Source organism: Gymnoscopelus braueri (genome assembly GCF_963280865.1).
Source record: "Gymnoscopelus braueri genome assembly, chromosome: 4".
NCBI lineage: Eukaryota > Metazoa > Chordata > Actinopteri > Myctophiformes > Myctophidae > Gymnoscopelus > Gymnoscopelus braueri.
Genome location: NC_137605.1, coordinates 7,631,638 through 7,657,511, shown reverse-complemented (window position 1 = coordinate 7,657,511; position 25,874 = coordinate 7,631,638). Strand labels below are relative to the sequence as shown.

The window sequence follows — 25,874 nt, the reverse complement described above, 5'->3', positions numbered from 1 at the left end:
AGACGCATTTCCAGACAACGTTTCTTGTCGATGTTGACACCTTTATAAAATGTTTATATGATTTCGAAAACACAGGACGACATGATGTTAAAGATCCAAAGTGCCTGTGAACTACAAAAGTGCTGACCGTTGTGTGTTTCTTTTACCCAACTGTGCCACACATTTAGGAGAGATGTGTGAAATAGTGACTGTATGGTTAGATGGAGTAAAGCTGAGCATTATCACAGATTTTTTTCTTTTTACCCTACTGTAGTCCTGCTCGTGCGTCTGCGCCATAGACTGTATAAAAAGGTCTGCGCACACACGCACGCACGCACGCACACACACACACACACACACACACACACACACACACACACACACACACACACACACACACACACACACACACACACACACACACAGTCTCTCAGACGACACACAGACATGGCTGGTGTATGTTAATGTGTGAGATTGCTGCAGGAGGTCAGACAACAGATAAGATATTATCTTCTCTTCCATACATCCATACCGGTCCATCTATCCGCCCAGTGCTCTCCTCCTTCATCATGCGTGGCGTGGGACTCCTCTTCCTCATTCTGCCAGGCGTGTTGGGGTCCTCGGTTATTCTGGACCCTCCACGGACCTCCTACCCTCTCAGTAAGTCCATCACACTTTTTTTTACTTCTTTTCATTTTTATTGTATTCAAATATACTTTTATAATGTGTTTGTTTCGCTCCGTGCCCTGATCTGTTGACGCTTGCTTGACCCATTAATAATGAAAAAAACATTTTTTTCAAAAAACAGTTTGACTGCCTGATTTAGACAACATTTTAAGAATCGGCCTCAGGTCTTAAGGCGTAATACCTTATCTATTAAAAGCACTTGAATTGCCTTGTTGAAATGTGCTATAGGCCTACACACTTGTCCTGCCTTACCAGATCAATGTCCGATGATGCTTGATTAGTTTTTCATTGTACGTAGGCTACAGTAGGGTAACCATATTTCCAGACACCCAAACCCTTGGCCACTTTAACCCCAGTGTCCCTATTATGGGTATGTCATTATAGGTGAAAATATTAATTTAATATTAATTATTTTTTTCAATATCAGATCTACAATTTCACAATGAGCCACGAAGCTCATGCATTGTGAGCTTGTAGACTGGCTATTTAATCATTATTATTAATTGTTTTAAAATATAGGGCTAGTTTAATGAACACACACTTCATGCACGCGTGTTCGTGTACGTGCACATTCATGCACGTGCACATAGTCGGCACCACAGTCATTTTCATCAGGGGGCACAATTATTTTTGGTACTTTGCACACCCACACATTTCAACAGAACAGAACATGATAAACGTCTAAGTAAGTAAGTAAGTAAGTAAGCACTCAAAACATGTATTATTTTAATTGTGGTGAAAATCGGTGACAAATATTTGTCAGGGTACTCAGCTTGAAACCGGGACAATCCCAGCAGGCCGGCCAAACGGAGACATCTGGTCACTTCGTAGCATTACAGTGTCAACGTCATACAGTTTTTTATCTTGTTAAAGCTGCAATTTGTAACTTTCACATCTTACCCGGGATTTGAACCCATAGAATTCATAGACTTCATAAACTTCCTTGACAGCTCTATCGTCATGTTTTTGTTTGCTTGTTTACACATTATGTTTTTTATCATTATGTTGGATTCATGTTAATGTGTATTTTCAGAAATTTCACCATTTAAAGCCTATTAAACTTGACCTTTGACTCTGTACTTGGTCTTCTCTTTCACCAAATCTCTTCACCAAACATAGCCGATCTACAGGCTCACAACATGTCACAGCATGCCACGTTGTGAGCTTGTAGATCGTCTATTTTCGGCAAATGATTTCCTCCGAATAGTCTTTGCGCACGCACCACATTTGTATACTCTCAGAGTTAAAGGAGCACTTCACCCATTTTCACCATTTTGAACCTTATCTTCAAGGTCCTCACTTACTGTATGCTCATTATAAGATGGCACAATTTCAGTCTACTCACTCTGTGTCTCATAGGTGGGCAAGCTTAGAAACCTGCCAACCAGTGACATCATCAATGGGGATTCCAAGCTAATAGAAACCACAGCCTTTCTCTTCCTGGAAAGTTAGCATATTGCCATTGTCCATGCAGAATAAAAGAATAACATATTTTTTGACTGGTAGGCAGGTTTTTCAACTGTCCACAGCCCTCCTTCTGAGACACAGATCTTATAATGAACATTAGTGAGGACCAATGAACATAGGTTGAAAATGGCCGACGTGCAGCCCTGGCTTAACAGAAGGGCTTTAGGTGCTGAAGCACAGGGCACCAACCTGGGGGGGGGAACCAAACGGCAGGGAGAAAGTGAAAGAAGACGAAAAGCAGCTAAATTTAGAAGCAGCGGCTGCTGAAGGAGCGCTAAAACAGTGAAACACGCCGGTGAAGTGTAACTTTTTTTCGCGCTGAAGCGCCTGTTGTGAAGATTCAACAACAATCAAACTATTATGGAAAAAAATATATATTTTGCTTATTTCTGCCTTTTCACAATGGCCAACTTGAGGGCCTTTTTTAAAATCTCAAACCTTAGTCTACACTGTGAGCTATGTCCCAATGTCCTCTTCTACCCCATTTGATCCCGGTTACCTGCGCAAGTGCTGACATTTTTGCCATTGAGCTAATAATTGAGTCTGCTTGCTCAGGGGATACATTTAATTTTGACCCTCAGGTCAAAATTTGTGTCAGATCCTGTGTCTAGGTGAGACATGACCTTTGACATGATCTAAATGTCTCAATAGGAGAGCAGGGAGACAGTTATAATGTATAAACATACTCTACCATACAGATTGGACAAAATTAAATGTTATTCATGAAAGGAAAGTTACCAAATGGACCCGTTCAGTTCTGTTTGTAAAGGTCCATCTGTAGGTAGGGTCATTATCTGCGTCACAGACCCGTAAGGATCCATTTAGACCCCTGGTGGTCCCCAGATCTTATGTTGAGAAACGGCAGATCGACACATCTCTCTCTCTCTCTCTCTCTCTCTCTCTCTCTCTCTCTCTATCACACTGTAGCCTAACTGCCCCTTGCATGCAAGATAAGATACTGTATAACGAGTGAAGAACCAAAACAAGTTCAGAATGTAAATAAATATGCAAGTTCTTGAGAATGTGGTTTGCTGTTCCATTTTTGCCAGACCCAAGGGGTCGGGCTTACATGAGGCTTTGTACCTGTTTGGTCCATACATGGGCATGGTCACTTTGTCCTCCGGCCCCAGCCAAAAAAAAGTCTGTCACTTTGTCCTCCGGCCCCAGCCAAAAAAAAGTCTGTCACTTTGTCCTCCGGCCCCAGCCAAAAAATAATCTGTCCCCCAAAAAAGTCTGTCCATACATGGGCATAGAAGGGACACACGTCGTGCGAAGCCCGGCCATTCAGATTTCAACCGCTAGTGGTTGAAATCTCATCAAAGCTCATCAACCACTGTACTCTCCATTCTGGACTTCATTCTGGGTCTGGCAGAACCAGGTCTCCTGGTCTTGTTAAGAGACCATTATGCATAGGCTACCTAACATCCTCGACCACATGCACACGCGCACACACACACACACACACATACACATATGGTATGGTACACACCCACAAGCATGGTAAGGCACTAAATGCCGTACCAGTGTGTAGGTGTGTGGTTGATTTGCAGTCATAGCGTCTTGAGGGTCACATGTTCATTGCTCACACATGCACAGAGCTACATCAACAACATACAGTATGATGCAGTGGTGGAAAAAGTACTGAATTATTTTGACTTAAGTAAAAGTATCAATACTGCAATATAAAAGTCTGGTAATCAAAGTTTACTCGAGTAAAAGTACAAAAGTATTGGCATCAAAATATACCTAAAGTACCAAAAGTAAAAGTACTCATTATGGACAATGTCCCGTTTCACAATCACAAATTATCATATGTCTAAAATTCATACAAATATTTTGAAAATAGCAGATCTACAAGCTCACAACGAGTCACGATGCGGCACGTTGTGAGCTTGTAGATCTGCTATTTTCAAATAGTCAAAGTTTAAATAGGGCTGAATCTGAAAATACACATGACCCAAAAACACTGATGATATAGTGCTGTCAAACAAGTCTATGAAGATATCTACGAAATAAATGAAAACATTTAATCTGCAACACAATTGTATACAATATGTATGATGGTTTCCCTGCTTCATCTCTCTATAGCCTAAGCGAAGGGGTCCTTGGCCTGAAAAACGTTGTAGACCCCTGGTTGTTCCTCCATTGTTGTTATAGGGTTTTAAAAGAGATAATGTTTTCATGTTTCTTCTTGCTGTGTTTGTTCAGATTCCACAGGGAGACCACTGGCCCATTTCACCGACGCCCAAAACACGACCACCTTGTTGCTAAGCGACGACAGCTCCACTCTGTACGTAGGCGCACGGGATGCTGTCCTCTCATTGGACGTCAGCCAACCAGGTGTCATCACCATGAAGAACAAGGTTGGACACAGTCATTGTAAATGTTTCAATCTCACTCATATCCTAAAAAAAATGGAACACAGCTTTTTTTTCTTTGCACTTTAATCTAGATCAGTGGTTCTCACGCTATTTTCAAAGACCCCCATGAAGGCAGCTACATGCTCCAAATGAATCCACCCACCTAATAGGGTGGGTGGATTACTACAACAGTACAAAAGGGCGTCACTGAGCAGCGGTGATAAGCGGTGAGGTGGTCACCTCAGCACACCTACCTGTAGCTGTTTTCAGCAGTATAGACCCTTAGGAACCCCAGTTCCTTTTCATATCAAGGTCCATTATTTATTCGGCATTCGAATGCCGAGTAAATAAAGACTGCCGAGTACAATGAAACCAAATGGACCCGTAAGGGTTCTCAAGAGTTAAAGATTTATGAGGGTCCATTTGGTTACCAGCTCTCCATCATTTAGCTGGGGACCACCTGGAACCCCCTCAAGGACCACTGGTGGTCCCCGGACCACTGGTTGAGAACCATTGGTTTAAAGGACCACTTCACCCATTTTCATCCTTATCGTCATATAATTGGTCCTCACTAATGTTCATTATAAGATGGCACCATTTTTGGTCTACTCGCTCTGCGTTTCAAAGGACGGTTGTGGACAGTTAAGAAACCTGCCCACCAGTGACATCATCAGTAGGCAGGTTTGGTCATTTCCAACAAGATTTCAAACTTATTATTTTTATTTTATTTATTCATGCAGAAAATTGGCTTATATTTCAGCATGCTAACTTTTCCAGAAGAGAAGGGCTGTAATTTCTATGAGCTTGGAATAACCATTGATGATGTCATTGGTAGGCAGGTTTCTGAACTGTCCACGGCCCACTTTTGAGACACAAAGTAAGTAGAAATTGTGTCATCTTATGAGTAGTAATGAGAACTGTAAATACAGCTCAATTATGCATATGTATTTACAATGGTGATGAGGCCACTATGTCAAAGGAGTGCGGTTATTAGAAGATGTTTCATACCCTCTGTTCAATCAGGATTGAGTATTCTCCATGGCCATGGTACTGTATAAAACAACAATAATCATCCAATATTGGTGCATGTTACCTTATAGTTAGCTTACTATCAGAATCAGAATCCATTTGTATTGTCACTTCCCACTCGGCATACATGGGAGCATGTATCATTTATAACCAGATAATCAGCTTTTAATTTACACCTTATTTGTTTAATCGTTTTCATTTGAAAATAAATAGAAATGTACTTGTGTTCCAGTGGTGAACACAAAGGATATGTGAATGTTATCTGACATGTTTTTATTGTTGTTATATGTCAGTTTAAACAAAACTATATTGCTCAAAATATCAAATTGCTTTCTTTCAAAAGCCCATAGAGAGACGGGACAAGGTATTCTGTACCTTCAGCCTGGAATATGCTAAAACTTTATTAATTGTTCACATTCAATGTTGGCAAAATCATTAGGATGCCAATATTTTACTCTTGTGTTTTTAATTACTATGTTTTTATTTGTGCTGCTGACCAAATAGTTTGTTTACTTTGGTCAATGTCCCATGAAAAATACATTCTTAATCTTAATAGCACTTAACGTCAGTTTGAACATTATACACAGAACTAGCCTTATTTTTGTTCATGCTGCATACCATCCTATTGACAAAACAAAATGCTACAGATACATTAGATTAGTAAAGATACAAAACTGTACGATGCATTCATTTTCCTTTTTGTGTTTTCTTCTTTAGGTGGAGTGGAAACCGTCTGACCAGGAAATGAGATTATGTTCTTCTAAAGGGAAAGATATAAAGGTGTGTAGTCATTCCTTAAACCTATAGGCCTACTGTAGACCAACTCACACAAAGAAAAGGCGTCAAAGGGTAAAGTACCTGTCCACCACCTCAGAGACTACGGACTCCACCGTAGTGCATCCAGTTTGGCCGAACGTGGATCGCAGACCCATTTTGATGGGCTGCGAGTAAATATCCCTTTACTTTTTTGTTTCCTACATTTTGTTTTTATAGGATTTATTTTCCAATTGTTTTCATGAATTAAAAACATATTCAACATAATTTCTGAAAATAGAAAATTGTAAGAAATTCCATAAAAAAGAAAATGAATAAAACCTTTAAAAAAGTAATGAAAATAACTGATATACAGGCTCCACACGTCGCATTGTGACACGTTGTGAGCTTGTAGTTGTAGATAGGCTGTTTTCACTAGTTTGGGTCTTGGGGAGACATCAACTTTCTCTTTTGGGTCTCGAGCTAAAACATCTTGGAACCACTGGTCTATATGAACACAGCTGGATCATGTTCGGGGGAGGAGATGGGAGGGTGATCTTTGTGGCTGCGCTAGTGACTCCTACGGGCTGGGCTGGTGGTGCCTTCAGTGGGGAGCATTGAACGGGAGTTAACTAAAACATCTACTGATGCACAAACTTGGGACACATCATCATCAGTGTTGTTACCTGGAGTCACTGGGTGTTTCGGATCTTGCAACAGACAGACACCCTCGTCCAGGCGACCCGACCGAGGCTGATCAGACCACAACCTGTGTCCAAGTGGCATGCTACTACCCCCACTGTCTCTTGGGGGCTTAGGGTGGCAGGTGAGATGTTAGCAGCGGGTGTTGGCGACTCTAGGAGGCTTTAGGCACTGTGGGTTGCCCCCGGGCCTGGCATTCTTCTGTGCATTGCGTCGTCGTTGCTGCTGGGCACAAACATCTCATTCTGCCGTGATGGATTTTTAAACCCTCCTTGCAGGTTTTACCGCAGTCTGCAGCTTTAGGGGTTCTTCCTCACGGAAGAAGTGGTTTGGGCTGCCAACCCACTCCACCCCGGGTCGCCGTCTTTCCGGCCGTCCTCTGTCTCTCCAGATGTCACCACGCTCTTTGTGGTCATCACCCAGTCTATTCCTGGTTGTCACTGGTACTCCCACTCCCAGAGTGGAGGAGTAAGTCATGGCGGATTCAGACTGGGTCCGATTCATTCGAACCGTCCCCGAGTACAATCGGCCTCTCTCAGCTGGCCAGCATTCACATTGGCCAAAATTCTAACGTACTCGAGTACACGTCATGCAACAGTAATGGTAAATATGTGCCTCATGGGGGCGCTGTTGACTATGGGGCTTTGGGAGATATGAATGTCATTCACAGAAGAAGAGTCACTTGTCAGAGTTTAAAGTGAATAATAAAGTTTGTGTTCCTGACGTTGTCTTGAGTTATAATAATAACAGAACAACAATACACAACCAACGCAGTGTGTGCATTGGTCTTTAAAACCTCAAAATGTAACGTCGCGGACTAATCCTTGGTATATTTATCCTTATATATACGTTCGCCACACATGTGTTTTTTGTTTATTATTTTTCACGGCTCGCGCTACTCAAACACTATTTATTTCTTGTCAACATTCAAGTAGAACTATGAGAAGGTATAACCCAGCAAAAATAATGCGTCATTATAAAAATATATAAATGATTTATGATTAGCAGTCCACTTCCTTCTCTTGGTACGGATGGATTCACATTGCCGCGTTCCGTTCCCGAGTCCGCACTGCTCCGCAGCAATCGGACCCGAGACTACCTCCCCAGGTGGTTTCGGGTACGGTACGGTGATGCGTTACGGGGAACGGTTCGCTACGTTCACACTACCACAACATCTGCCATGTGGTCCGGGGTGCACACCCGGGACCATAGTCTGAATCCGCCCTCAGAGGCACAACGTCCTCCCATGGGGCCTCCTCATTGGCAAGTGAGCCAGGAGGGATAAAGAGTAGTAACAACAATACGCATAAGTGTCTGGGAAATTCGGGAATTGGCATAACAATATTAGGAGGAAAAGGGGGAAAATAATTGGCTACTCTAAGAAAAAGAAAATAATAATATAAAGAGACATTAACTGAGAACCATCCACAGCATCAATCGTTGCTTAAACTGTCTGTTTCTCCCTAGTCTGACTGTGGTAACTTTGTTAAAGTGCTACTGGCTATCAACTCCACCCACCTGTATGTCTGTGGAAGCTTTGCCTACAACCCACAAGACACACTCATTGTGAGTCTAGTTCTGATTCTACGTTCTAACCCTAACCCTAATTTTTTACATTTTTGAAACCTTAAGCTTATAATAACATGCCTAAAAAATTTGTATGGAAAATTTGTTATAAACCACTGCTTGTTTTCTTTCAGGATACAGACACCCTCTCGATGGCGAGAACATCAGCTAAACACGCTGTACGCTGTCCCTACAACCCCTTCCAGAGGAACACAGCTGTCACTATAAGCAAGTTCAAAACACAACAGTATTTAAAAAAGCTCTCGGAAAGAATAAATGGATATTGTAAAAACATAACATAAGATTATAATTTACATTGACACATTATGCAATCCAAACGCTAACCTTGACCTGAGTAATACATATGGAGAGTATTTACCTGCCATTTGGCTTTGCAAGACATACTCATAGTGATCATGTTTATTGTCTGCATTTCTTTTGACAGACCAAAAATATCACTTATAATCACCTATTTTTAGGTATATTGGTCGATTCGTCGTATAAAAACATATATAGGGCTTAAGTGGTCAAGTCAGGTCAATGAGTTACATTAGTGCACTATTTCACCACTAACTGACTTCTTGAAAGGGTATACTTTGCTTTGGTTTAGGTTACTCAACTTATATTCCTACCCTATAACCCCTACCCCTCATAAAGACCTTACAGAATGCTTCTGTGTGTGTGTGTGTGTGTGTGTGTGTGTGTGTGTGTGTGTGTGTGTGTGTGTGTGTGTGTGTGTGTGTGTGTGTGTGTGTGTGTGTGTGTGTGTGTGTGTGTGTGCGCGCACGCGTGCGTGCGTGCGTGCGTGCGTGCGTGCGTGCGTGCGTGTGTGTGTAGATGGCGAGCTATTCTCTGGCACCGACACACACTTCAGGGGCAAACCGGCCATCTTTCGCCACTTCAGCCAATATGGCCGCCCAGATGTAACCCAGGACACGTCCTTTAGCCTACTGAATGGTGAGTGCTGCCATACTTACAGTTTACTAGAGTAGTGACTCTGGGGTTGACTTGGGAGCTGCTAGCATACTTCTGTTTAATTAGGGCGAGCTAAGGTCAGAACAATTAAATATTTTTAGACAGACAGACAGACAGACAGACAGACAGACAGACAGACAGACAGACAGACAGACAGACAGACAGATAGATAGATAGATAGATAGATAGATGTGGGATTTGTCTGTCTGAAATTGCAGATTGGTGAGGGCATAAGAAAATGAAACTATAGCAGTAAAACATCTATAGGCTTCATTCTGTGGCATCTGCTTCTACATCGTCAACTACTTCTACAGTGCTGCAAGTTATTTGTGTCAACACTGCATTAACACCGGATGTAATCAAATAATTGTGTCTGGTGATATGAGTGCTGACCAGTACGCAGTCAGGCAGAAATGTTTTATGCAGGTTTTTTTTGTGTAAATTAATGTGCCAGTCAGCTTTTTTATAATAAATAAAGAACGCTTTTGGACATACAAGGTTTCCGCCCGACAGCGACAATATTCTTACAACAACAACAACAACAACAGCAGTATAGTTGGCTTGTCAAGAGATAAGTGGTTGAGAAGGCATCAGCCTATAGAACTACAGTACATGCATCCCCATAGCTAGCTTAGGATGGCATTGTCATAGACAGGGATGATTTGTATGTGCATTTATTTTAGCTTCCGTTGTTTATCTGGTGGTGCCTTTCAGAAATGTATTGTTATGATTATTACTTTAGTAATTATGAGACAGAAAATTGCAGATACGAAGCCCTTTCAGCCCCTGACATTGGTCAACCCCATAATACACCAAACAGGACATGCCCAATATGGACTTGTTGCTTAACTTTGACACTGTCTCTGCCTGCTGTGAAGAAAAAGTGCTGCCTAGAGCACTTTTTCTGTTAAAAATGATGCAACACCCGCCACCACCAACACCACCGCCCCCACCCCTTCCCTTCAGAGTAAGCAAGGGGCAATTTGAAGACCTGTTAAGGAAGCTTAAAATGTTTGAAGTTCTCTGCTCGGCCCAAAAACAAATCACACTGACCAACTTAGTTTTAAGTTGTTTTTGTGGGCATTTTTAAGCCTTTAATTTTGTAACAAAGACAACGTTTCGGTCGTGTAGACCTTCCTCAGGTTTGAGTAAGGTTAAGTAAAATAACATGACACACGTGCGCAGGAGGGAGGTAGTAATTTCCTCAAGTTGATAAGATTCAGATTGAGTCACACAGTAAAATGTCAACCAGCTAGACCAGGGCTTCTCAAAGTGGGTGCCACGGCACCCTAGGGTGCCTTGACGCAAGTCCAGGGGTGCCTCAGAATACCTTGATAATATTTGGAATTTATCAATGTCACTTCAGTTTAACCACTTTAACAACCCTCTATATACTTAGTAAAATGGACCTTAGTTAAACTGTACTTGCGTTCTTTTTCAGCCTACATTACACCAAGTCTCTTCAACAAAAATAGAAGATCTACAAGTTCACAACGCGTCACAAGCTTGTAGATGGCTATTTTTGGTGAATGTTCCACCCAGAATAGGAATGCTGGGGTTTAAGTGGTTAAACGTCAAGTATAAAAGTTATTTTCAGTCTGTCCTAAATAATGGAAACAAATATTCTCTCCAATCTTCCTCATGACATACTGTATCTTTGGGGGATAGATTTACATGTTTACGTACCATTAATATGAAAAAAGGTGCAATAAAGTAACAATGTAATTCAGGGGTGCCGTGGATGAAAAGGTTATTTACAGGGGTAACCTGAGCCAAAAATGTTTGAGAACCACTGAGCTAGACATACTAGTTCCTCATTCAAGTTTCAACACCATCTTTTTTTCTTGCATCAGAATCAAAAAGCATTACCTATGCTCTTTTCTGCTCTAACGCTACTTCCTGCGGTTTCATCACTTCCTGTATTTCAGACCCCACATTTGTCAGCTCGTCATTTGATCCTGCTGAGGGGAAGGTGCTCTTCTTCTTCAGTGAGCTGGCCAAAGAATACGACTACGTGAATGATCTCATAACGCCCCGTGTGGCACAAGTCTGCAAGGTACTGTACTGCACAAGATCTGCACGGTGATGAGCCCCCCTTGTTTATATATATATACAGCAGCGATTCTTGTGACAAAACACTAAGATTTAAAGATAGTACAGTATAACGAGAAGTAGTTCACCCAAAACAATGACTTATTTTCAATCAATTACACACCCCATGAAGCCTTGAATTCATGGAGATGAATTCCTAAGCCAATAATTTGATGACATGACTTTGATGACTTCCTAAGCTTGAATGCGACAAAAATAAAAACTCCATGAATTCAAGGCTTCATGGGGTCTTAATAAGTATTGTTTTGGGGTGAACTACTCTACTCTACTTTTCTTGAAAAGGAATGTAAAAAATGTATGTATTCAAAACCTTGAAAAATGTGTTTTCAATGTGATACTGATAAACAACTTTTATTATACTTGATTGATTGATCGGCGACAGTTATGACCACCCCCTATAGTGGTTCCATTTGTCCAAGCCGGAACACAATCGATTGATTGATTATTCAAATAAACAGGCTCTGAAAATGCACGTGGCCCACCCATCTGACCACTTAAGCCTATTGGTGGGGCGTGAACACATTCAAGATTTTCAAGTGGGCCCTGATCCACAAAAGGTTGAGAACCACATGTCTGTAAAGCTACAGACACCTTGATAGAATCACATTCCAGTCATAAAATGCACTTTTTCATATATCAATAGTAATCATAGTTATCTTCTATGAATGCAGTGAGCCAACAAGAGGCAAAAGCCATTGTAAGGGCAGGTACACACTGTAGGACTTTTAAAGTGGTTGGGGGTCGTCTGATCGTTAAGCATTTAACACTACAGGAGTATATTTCTTGAAATCGTCTCTCACATATCCTTGTGGTTTTCACACTATACGATTGATCACCGACTAGGGATCACACACTGTAGGATAGTTCACTAGGATGCTATCCAGACCCGATACATACATTTGTTTTTATTCCAATTCATTTTAACCGACGTCTCATGAAAACGTGCACAGCTCCCGTGATATGCGCGAGACCGAGACAGGACGCTATTGATTGTTGAAATTAAATAATTAATTCTCTATTTCTCTGTATGTATCTCTCTCTCTCTCTCTCTCTCTCTCTGAAACAAGTCAACCAGCTTAAAAGTGCGCAATGAAACTCAGTAACAGCGTTGCCATGTCCGCTTATTATAAGCGACTTTGGGCTTGTTTTTCTGTAGAGTTGCTTGTAAATATTGGTTGTTGCGGGGTGCGTTTTTTGGGCTTATTTGTGTAGTTGCTTATTTGGCCTTGTTTCCTAATGTTGTTTAAACCAGTGGTTTAAACAACACATAATATGTATTTGTCCGCAGACCCCCCTTCTGAAAATATGTTGTGCCATCATAGACCCCCATACAAGATTTGAGTGGATTTGGAAAATATTCCACAATTTTCTCAAGATTTTTCTTTGAAAATAGCTGCGACGCGTTGTGAGCTTGTAGATCGTCTATTTTCAAATATCCAATGTATTTGTAAATAGGTTTAAAGTGCTCAAGTGGCCTTTTCTTGGGCTTGTTTTCATAGACCTGGTTGCTTATTTCTCTCGCAACATCTGGCAACGCTTTTCAGACACAGCGTGTGTCACACGCATGCTGCACTGTCTCACAGACAGACACACACACACACACACACACACACACACACACACACACACACACACACACACACACACACACACAGAGCTCGCTCTCTGTCTCTGTCTCTCTCTGTACAATTCCTCTAAAATAAACAGCCCACCAGGCTCGCTCACTCTCTCATTTTGTTTTATAATGTTAACTTAATACAGGACTGGACGGTAATATTGCGGTAGGGACTGTTTGTTGTGGTCAGATCCAGCAACGCTCCCCTAGCCACGGTGGCTGTAATGTGCTCTCATTGGCTGTAGCGTGGATCTCCTCGCAGACCCTTTCATACTGTATGATACTGTCTGATCTCCTGTCTGCGACAGGGCCGAATAACTAACCAGATAGATATTTGAAAACGGTCGCAAAGCCATCCCAGAGCGGATGATCGCGGCCAGATCGTGTCGCTGTGCCTTTCACACACAGCGAGCATTATCTCGCCGATCAAAGGCCGATCTGCGTCAGATCGGGAGGTTTTGTCGGCGAGCGCCAAAAAAGGTCGCAGACAGCATTATCGGACCAAATGTCCTGCAGTGTGTACCTGCCTTAAGTCGTTCTGAATAAGAACGTCTGCTAAATGCCTAAACTTGAACTTGTTTAGCTGTGAAATAGACCAAATGGACTGTTACAGGTCTGTAACTCTGACAGTGTACAAATGGAACCAAATGGACCCTTACAGGTCCATTTGTACACTGTCAGAGTTACGGGGGTCCTTGAAATTAAAAGATACGTTTAAGTCACTGCAATAGACTCCTGTTTCCTCCTGTTTGTCGTTGTGAGTATGCAGTATGTGTTGCATTGCATGCCATGCTGCAAACCACATTTCCCCTGAGAGTCAAATTAAGAGGACATACAAGGGTGGTTTCCTATTGAAGAAGAGTACAATGGACCTCATTGAGTGATATAGATGAGTCATATATTCTTGGTACTTGGAACGCACAAATAAAGGCCACGCTCCACCAGAAAACACAGCATGGTGGAGCACCTATTCAAACATCCCAAAAGTCCATCATCTTTCATCTTTGCCCTCCGCTAGTACTGCAACAACCACAGCACGTCTACTCATGCTGAATTTAGAATAAAACAAAACTTCAAACAGAAAACCTAACAGACCAAATTTGACACCTCCTAATCCCTATCCAATCAATCAATCAATCAATCAATCAATCAATCAATCAATCAATCAATCAATCAATCAATCAATCAATCAATCAATCAATCAATCAATCAATCAATCAATCAATCAATCAATCAGTGTGTGTGTGTGTGTGTGTGTGTGTGTGTGTGTGTGTGTGTGTGTGTGTGTGTGTGTGTGTGTGTGTGTGTGTGTGTGTGTATGTATGTATGTATGTATGTATGTATGTATGTATGTATGTATGTATGTATGTATGTATGTATGTATGTATGCATGCATGTATGTATGTATGTATGTATGTGTATGTATGTATGTACAGTATGTATTATATAGACAGACAGACAGACAGATAATGTTCCACTCATTTCTGTTCTCAGAGTGACGTAGGAGGGCGTCCTACTCTACAGAGACAGTGGACATCCTTCGCCAAGGCCTCTCTCCTCTGCCAGCTGGCCAAAGAGCTGCCCCTCAATGTCCTCCAGGACATGTTCACTCTCCAACCAGTAGAGGGCGACAGCACCACAGACACGCTCTTCTACGGTGTCTTCACCTCCCAGTGGTATATAATGAAATATGTGCAGTGGCAAAAATATTTAATTAGACACATTTACATGGCACATTTCAACACAAGGTAATTCAAAGGGATACAAGAAGAGTGGGCATTAAGGAAGCACCTCGATGTAAAATTGCCTATTTTTTTCCAAAATGTTAAACCATTAAATATTTGAAAAATGGTCTTAAGTAATGTAAAGTATGATTTGAACATGCACAGTACATCATTATCAGACCAAAAGGTATACTTAAATTGAACTTCTTGTTTGTGCCCAAAATGATTGGATATACTGGTTATGAAGCAATTTGTAGCAATTGTAGAAATATGAGACCTTAATGGTCGAATGTCAAGCATGTTCTAATCATGTATACTTTACATCACTTGAGAACATTTTCCAAATATTGTATTTTTTAAACATTTTTGGAAAAAAAGGGCAATTTTATATCGAGGTGCCCACTCTTCCTGTTCCCATTCAGTGGTTTACACAAATCAAGAGTATTATTATTATTATCATTATCATTATCATTATCATTATTATTATTATTATTATTATTATTACATCTAGTCCATACCCGGTTGACGCATCCGTAGGGGGATATGCACACATGATCTGGCAACCCGGGAGGTAGTTCGTCCCATAGCTGGGCAGCCCCGCAACCATGGCGACATTCTTTTACACAAAAACGCTAATAAACAGCTGAGATTTGGTGAAATCAAAAAACGTGCTTCGCCGTTCCGTGCACATGGTAATGGGCAATGGCTGTGTGCAAATCATCAGATCAATTGCTCCAGCCACTGAGGAGAACCGGGCAGAACAGTTTTTGGCCTCACCACGCACTAAAAACAAACAGAGGTTTCTCAAATTATAGGAGGATTATTATTATTATTATTAGTAGTAGTAGTAGTAGTAGTAGTAGTAGTAGTAGTAGTAGTAGTAGTAGTAGTAGTAGTAGTAGTAGTAGTAGTAGTAGTAGTAGTAGTGGTGTTACTTATGTGTTGTTCAATCTGTGTCGTAGGTCCATGGATCCAGGGTCTTCTGCTGTGTGTGTCTTTAAGATGAGTGACATCAGGGCTGTGTTTGATGGCAGCTACAAGAAACTTGATTTGACTACTGGCCGATGGAAGTTTTCAAGCAGAAAACATGACCTGGGAAAGGTTGGAAATCAACATTTAAGTTGTAGTCAAACAGTAGTGTGATAAGTGACTATTTTAACGTAATATATTCTCACCATGGACTTGTATTTAACCCCAGTTCAACACGATAGCATACCTCCATTCAGAGTGGAGCGAGTTTAGTGGACCGGCCATGTGAGGAGTTCAGGATTTGATGCCTATACAATTTGTGACTTGTGACTCGACTTGACAATAAAATGTTATGTTGTCCAATATGTATGGTAGAGAATGTTAATACAATATAACTTATACAATTGGGGTGGTTTTGGTTGCCAAAACCCAATTCAATCGTTAATCGTAATTAGTTCATGATCGTGACAGTCCCTATCTGTTTCTGTTTTGTTTTCAGTGCGGACTGGGAAACGCCACCGGTAATGTTTTAGAAGACGTGAAGAAGAGTTTTCTGACCAGTGACAGCGTGAAGCAAGCAGAGAACGGCCCGCTGCTCATTTCTGCCAGCCAGCAATACAGTCGCCTGGTGGTTGAGAGGACTCAGGCTGCCAACGGCAAAACATACACCATCCTGTTCCTGCTCACTGGTACGCCAATATCGTTTTCCCCGAGGATGAGTGGGGCGTGGGAGCGCTTGTTTTTTGACAGCACCGCCAAAGGCAGAAGCCGCGTCTGGCTCCGCTCATCCTAGGAACACAATTATCGCCACCGGTACAATGTTACAGTCATAGAGCTATTTATTACACGGCTTGGTTGAATGCTTGGGCTTGGTTGAATGCTTGATTCTGATTGGTCAATCGCTGAATTCAGCGGTCTGTTATTTTTGAATAATGACCACTGAACTCAATAACGGAACGCTGTCTAATCAAAGACTCAGAGCATCTGGCTCATATCAATCTGCATCACTTGATTTTATGCCGTTTCCAACATGGAAGCCATGTTAATAAACACACAATGTCATTTACAGCTAAACATTGCTTACATTAATGTTTTTGAAAACATTTGAAGCGAGAAATAGACAATGCAGTAATCAAATATTGATTCTATTTTATCACTTCCCGTTGTTTTCCGTGGCGACCGCACTAGGCGCACCTGGCATAAATGAATGGAATACTTTTATTACCGTAAGTTATGAAATCCTTTGTTTTGTTTTGTTGATTGGGGTCTAATCAATGTTGTCAGGGTTTATTTCTCAATAATGACCTGCTCCCCGCTGATTATCCCTTGCATAATACCTAGAGGAAAGACAGGAAACCCCCGCTCATTGTTGCTCACACAGTGCATAGGTCGGCAAGGGACACCCTACTTCCAGTTTTTTCCCCCTTTCTTTCCCTTTTGATGACATTATGGCTCCATAAGCATGCACATTAGGCAAGGGTTAATGCATCATTGTTGAGAAATTAACCCTGAAAGGGTGATTGGACCCCGGCACGAAGCGGAGGGGTCTTTATCATCCTGAAGGGGGTTTCATTGATTTTAAAAGTATGTAATTGCTTACGGTAAAGAAAGATATAGTCCATTAGATTATGCCAAGTGCATCTAGCGCAACAGGTCAGCTCGCAAGAGTCCGGTAGGAAGTGTTGATCAAATATGAATCAATATTCTGGTACTGCATTGCCTATTTGTCGCCTCAAATGTTTTCAAAAACATTCTTTAGTATACTGTTTAGCTGTAAAATAGCTGTGTTTGTTTACATGGCTGCCTGTCTTGTTAAATACGGCAACTAAACACATTGATTGATTAATTTTATTCAGGAGCGTTGACTTTGCGGCGGTCTATTATTGAGTTAAGCGGTCATTATTTAAAAATAACAGACCACTGAATTCAGTGCTTGACCAATCAGACTTAAGCATTCAGCCAAGCCGTGTAATAAAGTCATTTATCCGTCTACCTCCATGCGCCAGCCCATGAGTAGAACCCATTGGCTCAAACTTCGTTTCGTTTGTTCATGTTTTGGCCCCAAACGGGCCCAAACATCCAGTACTAGAGTTGGCCACTTGGAAATCCTTGCCTCAAAAAATACCCCCCAGTCAGGGGACTTGGTTACAATACACACACGAGAGTGAACAAATGTAACCAAATAGGATTTGTCGTTTGTGTGTCATCATAGATCGAGATTACTTCTTGTGTGTGTGCGTGTGTGTGTGTGTGTGTGTGTGTGTGTGTGTGTGTGTGTGTGTGCGCGTGTGTCTCAGAAACTCAACCATCCAGTTCACTCTTTCTCTTCCAGAGAACGGTTTTCTCCACAAAGTGGTTCTATTGGAACAGGGTCCCCGGGTCATAGAGGAGGTCCAGGTATTCCAACTTCCTCAGCTGATGAAAAACCTCATCCTCTCCTCCTCCAAGGTAAAACTTATGATGATAATAATAATCTTTATTGAATTGTTACATTCCCATCAGGAATACATAAGGCCTATAGATAGTTACATAGAGCTAAAACGAGGCTACAAAGTGCAAAAAAGGAAATATGGATTAAAACACTTAAGCATAATGAATTCTAGGTTCCAACCCGTTTATCACTTCAAAGCCAAATTGTTACATCATTGTACGACAGTATAACCCCCAAAAAGAAAGTGAATGTAATGCAAAAATAACTGTTTGTCATGGTTTTGTAGGGAGTAGTTTATATGAATGTAATGTAAATAACTGTTTGTCATGGTTCTGTAGGGCATGGTTTATGTGGGGACATCTGAAGGGGTGACCCAGGTGCCGCTGACCCACTGTCCCGTGTATAAGAGCTGTACACAGTGTGTTCTGGCCAGGGATCCATTCTGTGGATGGGATCATAGCATGAACCTCTGCACCAAGGTCACTGCTGGGGCCTCCAACATGTAAGGGACATTGCTATATTATTATTAATTGTAAACTAGTAGTATACTATATAGTACAGTACATACTGTAGCAGAGGTAGTAAGCTGTAGTAGTAGTGATAATAATAGTACAAGTGATGACTAATAGTATGGAGGGAAAGGTATGCTAAGCTGGCAAAAGGTTATGTTAGTACTAGTAGGCAGCTCCCATAGTCAACAGAAGACTGTGGTTATACTGGTCAGTTCCCAGTACAATAATAGTCTTCTACTGTTGTACTGGTCAGCTCCCAGTAGCCAGTAGAAGACTGTGGTTGTACTGGTCATGCTCCCAGTACAACAGTAGAAGACTGTGGTTATACTGGTCATGCTCCCAGTACAACAGTAGAAGACTGTGGTTGTACTGGTCATGCTCCCAGTACAACAGTAGAAGACTATTGTTGTACTGGTCAGCTCAAGGTATAACAGTAGAAGACTGTGGTTGTACTGGTCAGCTCCCAGTACAACAGTAGAAGACTGTGGTTGTACTGGTCAGCTCAAGGTATAACAGTAGAAGACTGTGGTTGTGTTGGTCATGCTACCAGTACAACAGTAGAAGACTGTGGTTGTGTTGGTCATGCTCCCAGTACAACAGTAGAAGACTGTGGTTTTACTGGTCATGCTCCCAGTACAACAGTAGAAGACTGTGGTTTTACTGGTCATGCTCCCAGTACAACAGTAGAAGACTGTGGTTGTGCTGGTCATGCTACCAGTACAACAGTAGAAGACTGTGGTTGTGCTGGTCATGCTACCAGTACAACAGTAGAAGACTGTGGTGGTTATATAAATAGACCAAATAGGCTGATATAATTAACGTTACAGTCCAAATACATTAGTCAGGAAAAAGAACATGCACTTTAAAGCATTGAAGAAGAATGACACGACATGTCTTCCCTTATGTTAAATGTTATCTTCTTTCCTCACTTGCACCTTCAAGTTGTAATTACATTATTACGATATGGTCTGACTGTATCTTTATACCAGAATATTTCTTTGACGGTGTGAGTGTTTTTTTGTGCACGTGAGCATGTTAAGACACATCTGACATGTTGTTTTTCTAAACAGACATATTGTCAATGCACCACTCTATTACCACAGACAGGACACAGTTCCTTCATGTCAGCAGTTGTTTATATGTTTTTCCTTTTCGTACCACAGGGGCCAGGATGTAGAGAGCGGTGATGTTACAAAAGAGTGTGTAGCTGCCAAAGCTGCTCCTCACTCAGGTAATAATAATAATAATAATAATAATAATAATAATAATAATAATAATAATAATAATAATAATAATAACAATAATAATAATAGCAACAACAAAATAACAAAAACAAACATGTGCAACAAGTACGGTGTAAAACACATGTCAATGATCAACAATACAATTATGACTCTTTGACTAAAGCAAGCAATAACAAGAGATTAACAAACATGGAAACAAACAAATATGAAACAAATTGCCTTTAAAAAGATCAGCTGCTGATCTGAAATACACTGTGGTGGCGTTTCCCCATTTATACTGGTTTTACATCAGTTCATGTAAAGTCTACAATATGTTACAATATAATAAATTGTAGGTATATTATACCTATTTATAAGTTACATACAGCCCAATATCCACTGTACTGTGGTGGATTAAAAGTCTGCTTTAAAAGGTGCTACACTACTGCCATCTACTGCCATCCACTGTCCATATTAGTACACTGCACCTTCTGTCAGCAAACATGTGATCCACTGTATCTTTGATGTATAGTTACAGCATTTTACAGAAATTCAAAGTAATAAACAATAATGATAAACCATGAATGCATATAGCCTACTGTAGTAAATAGCTTAACAGACATTTAGACGTGAGCAATTTTAACCCTGTGCAGTGCAATAAAAGCATATGCATGCCCAAACTATCACTGTTAATGAGTGTTGATTTTCAATGTCAGGAGTTTAATGCATCCACAATAAATTAGAACAACCATATAAATGGGTCCGCAACCCAACAATGGTCTCCGACCCATAGCTTGGGGGAACACTGGACTATTTTTGTCTTTCCATCACAAGGATCTGGAACTCAATAAATCACACATCTATAGCCTGTTACTCTCTTCAAACTGTACTGATTGCTGAATCTCTCTGTCACTACAGTGGCAGAATATGCCAGTTTGAATGACGCAATGAGGCTTCCATGTCCCAAACCTTCCAATCTGGCAACCCTGAGATGGAGCACTCCCACCACTCTCCCCCAGAACCTCTTCCTCCAGCGTCCAGACGGCAGTCTATCCTTCCTGGTCACGGCAGACACCCTGGGCACCTACACCTGTGTGTCAGAGGAAGGAGGGTTCGAGGAAGACATCGCTTCTTACTCTGTTAAACTGAGTGGGTCTCCACATGGCTTGGCCCCCACATCGCCACCAAAAAACAATGCCATGGCCGTCACGGCTCAAAGTAGTAAGGGTATGGAGGGGTATAGGGGGCGGTAGTGATGGGTGCGGGGTGCCTCCCCCCTGGCTCCAGTGAGCTAGTAGATTAGCTATTTCCGATGGTTTACTGTGTGTGTGTGTGTGTGTGTGTGTGTGTGTGTGTGTGTGTGTGTGTGTGTGTGTGTGTGTGTGTGTGTGTGTGTGTGTGTGTGTGTGTGTGTGTGTGTGTGTGTGTGTGCGCGCGTGAGGGGGGGGGGGGGGAGGGGGTATGGGGTGTGGGGTTGGGGGGTGTTGTGTGGGGTTATGTTGACTAATACACACCGTTAGTGTTGAATTGGAAATGTACTAAATTATTGCCATCAAAATGTCACCCTTTTACACACACATTCATACACCGATGGTTGAGGAAACCATGCAAGGCACCAACCTGCTCATCGGGAGCAATTAGGGGTTCAGCGTCTTGCTCAATGACACTTCGACACTAATTCTGGGGGAGCCCGGGATCAAACTGGGAACCTCGCAGTTGCCATCCGGCCGCTCTACACCTGAGCCACTGCCGCCCCCTGTACTCACACTTTCCAAAGACTGTCAAGCTTTTTTCAAAATAGCAGATCTACAAGCTCACAACACATCACATTGCATATCGGCTTTTTTCGAATAGTTAGAGTATGACAGAGGGGGGTATGTCATGTGGAGCGGGAGGTGGGGTGGTGATGGAGTATGGGGTGGGTGTGTGTGTGGGTGGGGGTGGTAGTTTTGGAGCTTGAAATGTACAAACGTTTTAGCATCAAAATATTCTTTGATTACCAAAGTAAAAGTACTCGAACTTTCAGAAAATAGAAGATATACAAGCTCATAACGCGTCAAATTGTAGATCGGCTGTGTGTGGTTACTGTAGGTTTTGTATTAATATTCAAATCTGCAAAGTAACAAGTAACTAAAGCTGGCACTGGGGGAGTACTTTATGAAAATACTCTGGCAGTCAAAGAGTTAATGGTCTTAACTCAAAATGTATACATCACACAGCTTAGATCTTTGGAATAAATCAGAGAGCAGACCAGTGCGAACTTGGTGATGTAAAATAAATATGTGTAAAAAAAATGCCACAGTGACTTTACGAAAACACAGGGATTTTCCTGTGTCCTTCTCTCTCCCCACTAGCAAAACCCGTTGGAAATGCATTGGGTGCTTAAAGTTCAATATTTTAAAAATTATTAAAAAATTCAAAATACAAGTACCCGTGTCCACAGTAAGCTGGATTTTTTACAGTTTGAACTTTTTAAGTGAAAGTATGTAGGAGTAGTTAGGTGCCAAACTTTTGAGGAGAATATAGAAATAGTGAGAACATCTATATTGTGCTCGCTACTACTGCAGCGAGCCCACAATAATACAGAAATAGTGAGAACATCAATAGTGCGAGCACACAACTAGAAACAACATTTCTTAGATATTTTAAGTGTGCCTGCAGCTCGCTAAGTCTCTGCAACCTTGTGTTGGAGGGGTAGGGTCAAATAAATTAATGTATTGTTTTAACCACTTAGCCAAGATCGTACAAAGTCGAGACCTAGCTCATTCCTTAGCTCAGTGAAATGTTAAAATAGTGTCACTACAAAGTACCACCAATTGACTCCAAATGGCCTCAAACAGTTTTTTGGGTGATCAATTTTGGCGGGATAAATAAAAGAACCAGAAAAAAATTAATAAAAAAATGAATGCACAATTTACTGAACCCCCCCAAAAAAATAAAAAAAAACATTTAGGCAAAAAATGAGCATAACTGAAGGACACTGGAGGACATATTTCGTGCATTTAATTCATACGGTTCATACAATAATATTAAATGTCAAGAACGTCACGTGACGTGACGTCACGCCACGTCACCGGCCACTTCGTATCGCAGATCGCCCAGATGCACTCTCTCCAAGTAAACGATGCTCCAAGGAGTGTGTATTCCATAGCCTCTCTCTCTCCCTCCCTCCCGCCGTGTTGTCCGTGACATGATGATTAGTTTGTGTGAGAAAATAGAGCTTCTGAAGTCAACGTGTTGTGCGTTGGTAGCATGAGTTGTACTGAACACAACAGTGGAATAAGTATGAGCGGCCAGCGTGAGTAGGGGTGTGCATCGCAGCGTGACGACACACACACGCACGCACGCACGCACGCACACACACACACACACACACACACACACACACACACACACACACACACACACACACACACACACACACACACACACACACACACACACACACAAGCACACTGCTCGGCTTATTTGGGCGCTTCTTTTGGGCCCGTTTTCATGTACTACGTTATCGCTTGTTTCTCGCCCGTTTTGGGAGAGAATTGGAGCACTGCTTTGGCCGTGAGTTGTACCTAAATGTTTGGGTGCAAAAAAGGGCCCCCTCTCTTGATTGTGTGGCAGGAATGTGAAATTCTGCACACACATTCCCACTAGGCCGAGGAAGAAATGCCACTTAAAAATGTTCAAATCAGCCTCATGGTGGCGCTATTACAGGCCGATTCATGTTTTTACCTATTAACTGCACCGATCTGTGTAAAACTTTGTATGCGCACTCCCTAGAGGCCAAGGAAAAAACGCTGACCTGAATTTTTCACATCTGCCTTTTATAACGGCACCAGGAGGCCGACTTAACACATGTTTAAATATTACTCCTTCAGATTTTATCCAAATATTATGCAAATCGGTACACATGATCTATAGTCCTGTGATCAAGAAGAATCTGTTTGATTTTTCATATCCTATCTTGATTGGCTAAGAGTGACATCTAAAGTTTGCAGGAGTGGCCCGTTTTGAACAAAATGCCGCAAACCATGAACGCAGCGTCCGATTGAGGTGAAACTTTGCACGTGCATTCACTACGTTCAGGAACAAATTGCACTCTTTTAACATTGCCCTATTATAGCGCCACCAGGAGGCCGATTTTTACAAAATAAATATATATATATTACTCCAACACATTTTGTCAAAACATCATGCAAATTGGTACACATTATCTCTATAGTCAAGTGATCATGATTCATATTCCATCCTGATTGGCGAATTCAGCACAATAACATACCTGACCTGGCGGAGACCTGTGCTCCGAGGAGCACTTTTTATAGTTGCACATAGACCCATTTATAAACTAGAAAAAGTGCTCCTCGGAGCACTTTTTTGAAATGACCAAACCTTCCAACTGATGATGCCACTGGTAGGCAGGTTTTTGAACTTAAAAAAATATTATTACAAATAAATAAAGCCCATGCTTGCACCAAATATGTTCCTCTTTTCCCGTCGAGTGAAATAGCCCACGACTACAGTCAGCCAACGCCAGCTGCCGTTTCCGAGCATTGTGGGTAGTCTGCGTAGTCTGCTTGGCTTGTGCGTGTTAAAAATAAAGATACGGTGGCGACTTTCCTATGCTTCAAAACACATGGCGAACCTATCTTCTGGTCAGGTACGTTATTGTGGCCTCCTGGTGGTGCTATAATAGGCCAATGTGAAAAGGTTGGCATTTCTTCTTAGGCCTTTCACGGCAATCGGACACTGCATTCATGATTTGAGGCATTTTGTTCCAAAAATTTGTTTTGCTAAATTAGACCTGCTGGTGGCGCTATAACAGGCCAATGTGAAAAGGGTGGCATTTCTTCCTCGGCCTAGTGGAAATGTGCGTGTGAAATTTCACAGAAATCACAAGCTGCGTTCATGATTTGAGGTATTTTGTTCAAACGTACCAATCCTGCAAACTTTGGAGCTAGCATTGGACAATCACTTTTGGGGTGGGTTTTAGCGAAGAGTCTGTTGTCTGGGGATGTTTTTTCTATGACTGTGCCGGGCAAAATAGATTGATGAAATGGAGTTTAGAATTTAGGGGGTCTGTTGTCTGTATCACCCTGCGTTTTAAATATAACTCCTTTTCTACAAAAGAAGTCGTAAGAGGTTGGTTCAACTTCCTCTCCTTTAGACCATGGTTGAGTGTGTGTATGCAGGGCTGAGTCTATTAATAGAAAAGGTGCATGTAGAGTTTGCCTACAGGAATAGTTTCACAGTTACACTCGACCTTGGGTATTTCTGTATAGGCATATTGTGCTTTTTAAGTTTTTGCCAGAATACTGTATCTATAGCTTATTTGCAGGTCATTACACCGGTCAGAAAAGAAAACACAATTAGGCTACTGTAACAATGAATATGACACATAACAAAATAGAATACAATAGAGAATATATAATATAATTCAAGAAACATAAAAGATAAAATGACGAATGGCTCTTCCTGTCTTGACCTCATAGTAATTCACACAGACATAGCCGTGGATCCACCAGGAAAAGTTGTCGAGGGCAGAAACGTGACTCTGAACTGCAGCAGTGATGCTGACCCACCAGTAAACAGCTACACCTGGTACAAGAGGACTGGTCCTGCTGGTTCCAGCTCCCTGGTCCAGGTAGGGTCAGGACAGGTGCTGGTTCTGGCCTCTCTGCTGCCTACCCAGACTGGACTGTACTTCTGTCACACCGGGACCTCTCTGGGTGTTGCTGAGGTGCTGCTGCACATGGACAAAACAGACAGTGAGTAG

At 41.7% G+C, this 25,874-nt stretch overlaps 1 protein-coding gene across 1 annotated transcript; it reads left to right on the top strand.

The window, feature by feature from the left end:
* Nucleotides 1-537: 537 nt before the first annotated feature.
* LOC308083395 (semaphorin-4A-like) lies at nt 538-25,874 on the top strand (the record flags this gene model as incomplete). Its single annotated transcript, XM_080425712.1, has 14 exons — nt 538-639; nt 4,342-4,496; nt 6,240-6,302; nt 8,678-8,771; nt 9,381-9,500; nt 11,447-11,574; nt 14,740-14,921; nt 15,932-16,070; nt 16,438-16,627; nt 18,271-18,386; nt 18,708-18,871; nt 20,045-20,112; nt 21,023-21,331; nt 25,591-25,874. Exons 1-14 carry the CDS (start codon nt 549-551, stop codon nt 25,872-25,874), a joined length of 2,103 nt encoding a protein of 700 aa, XP_080281838.1. The 5' UTR covers nt 538-548.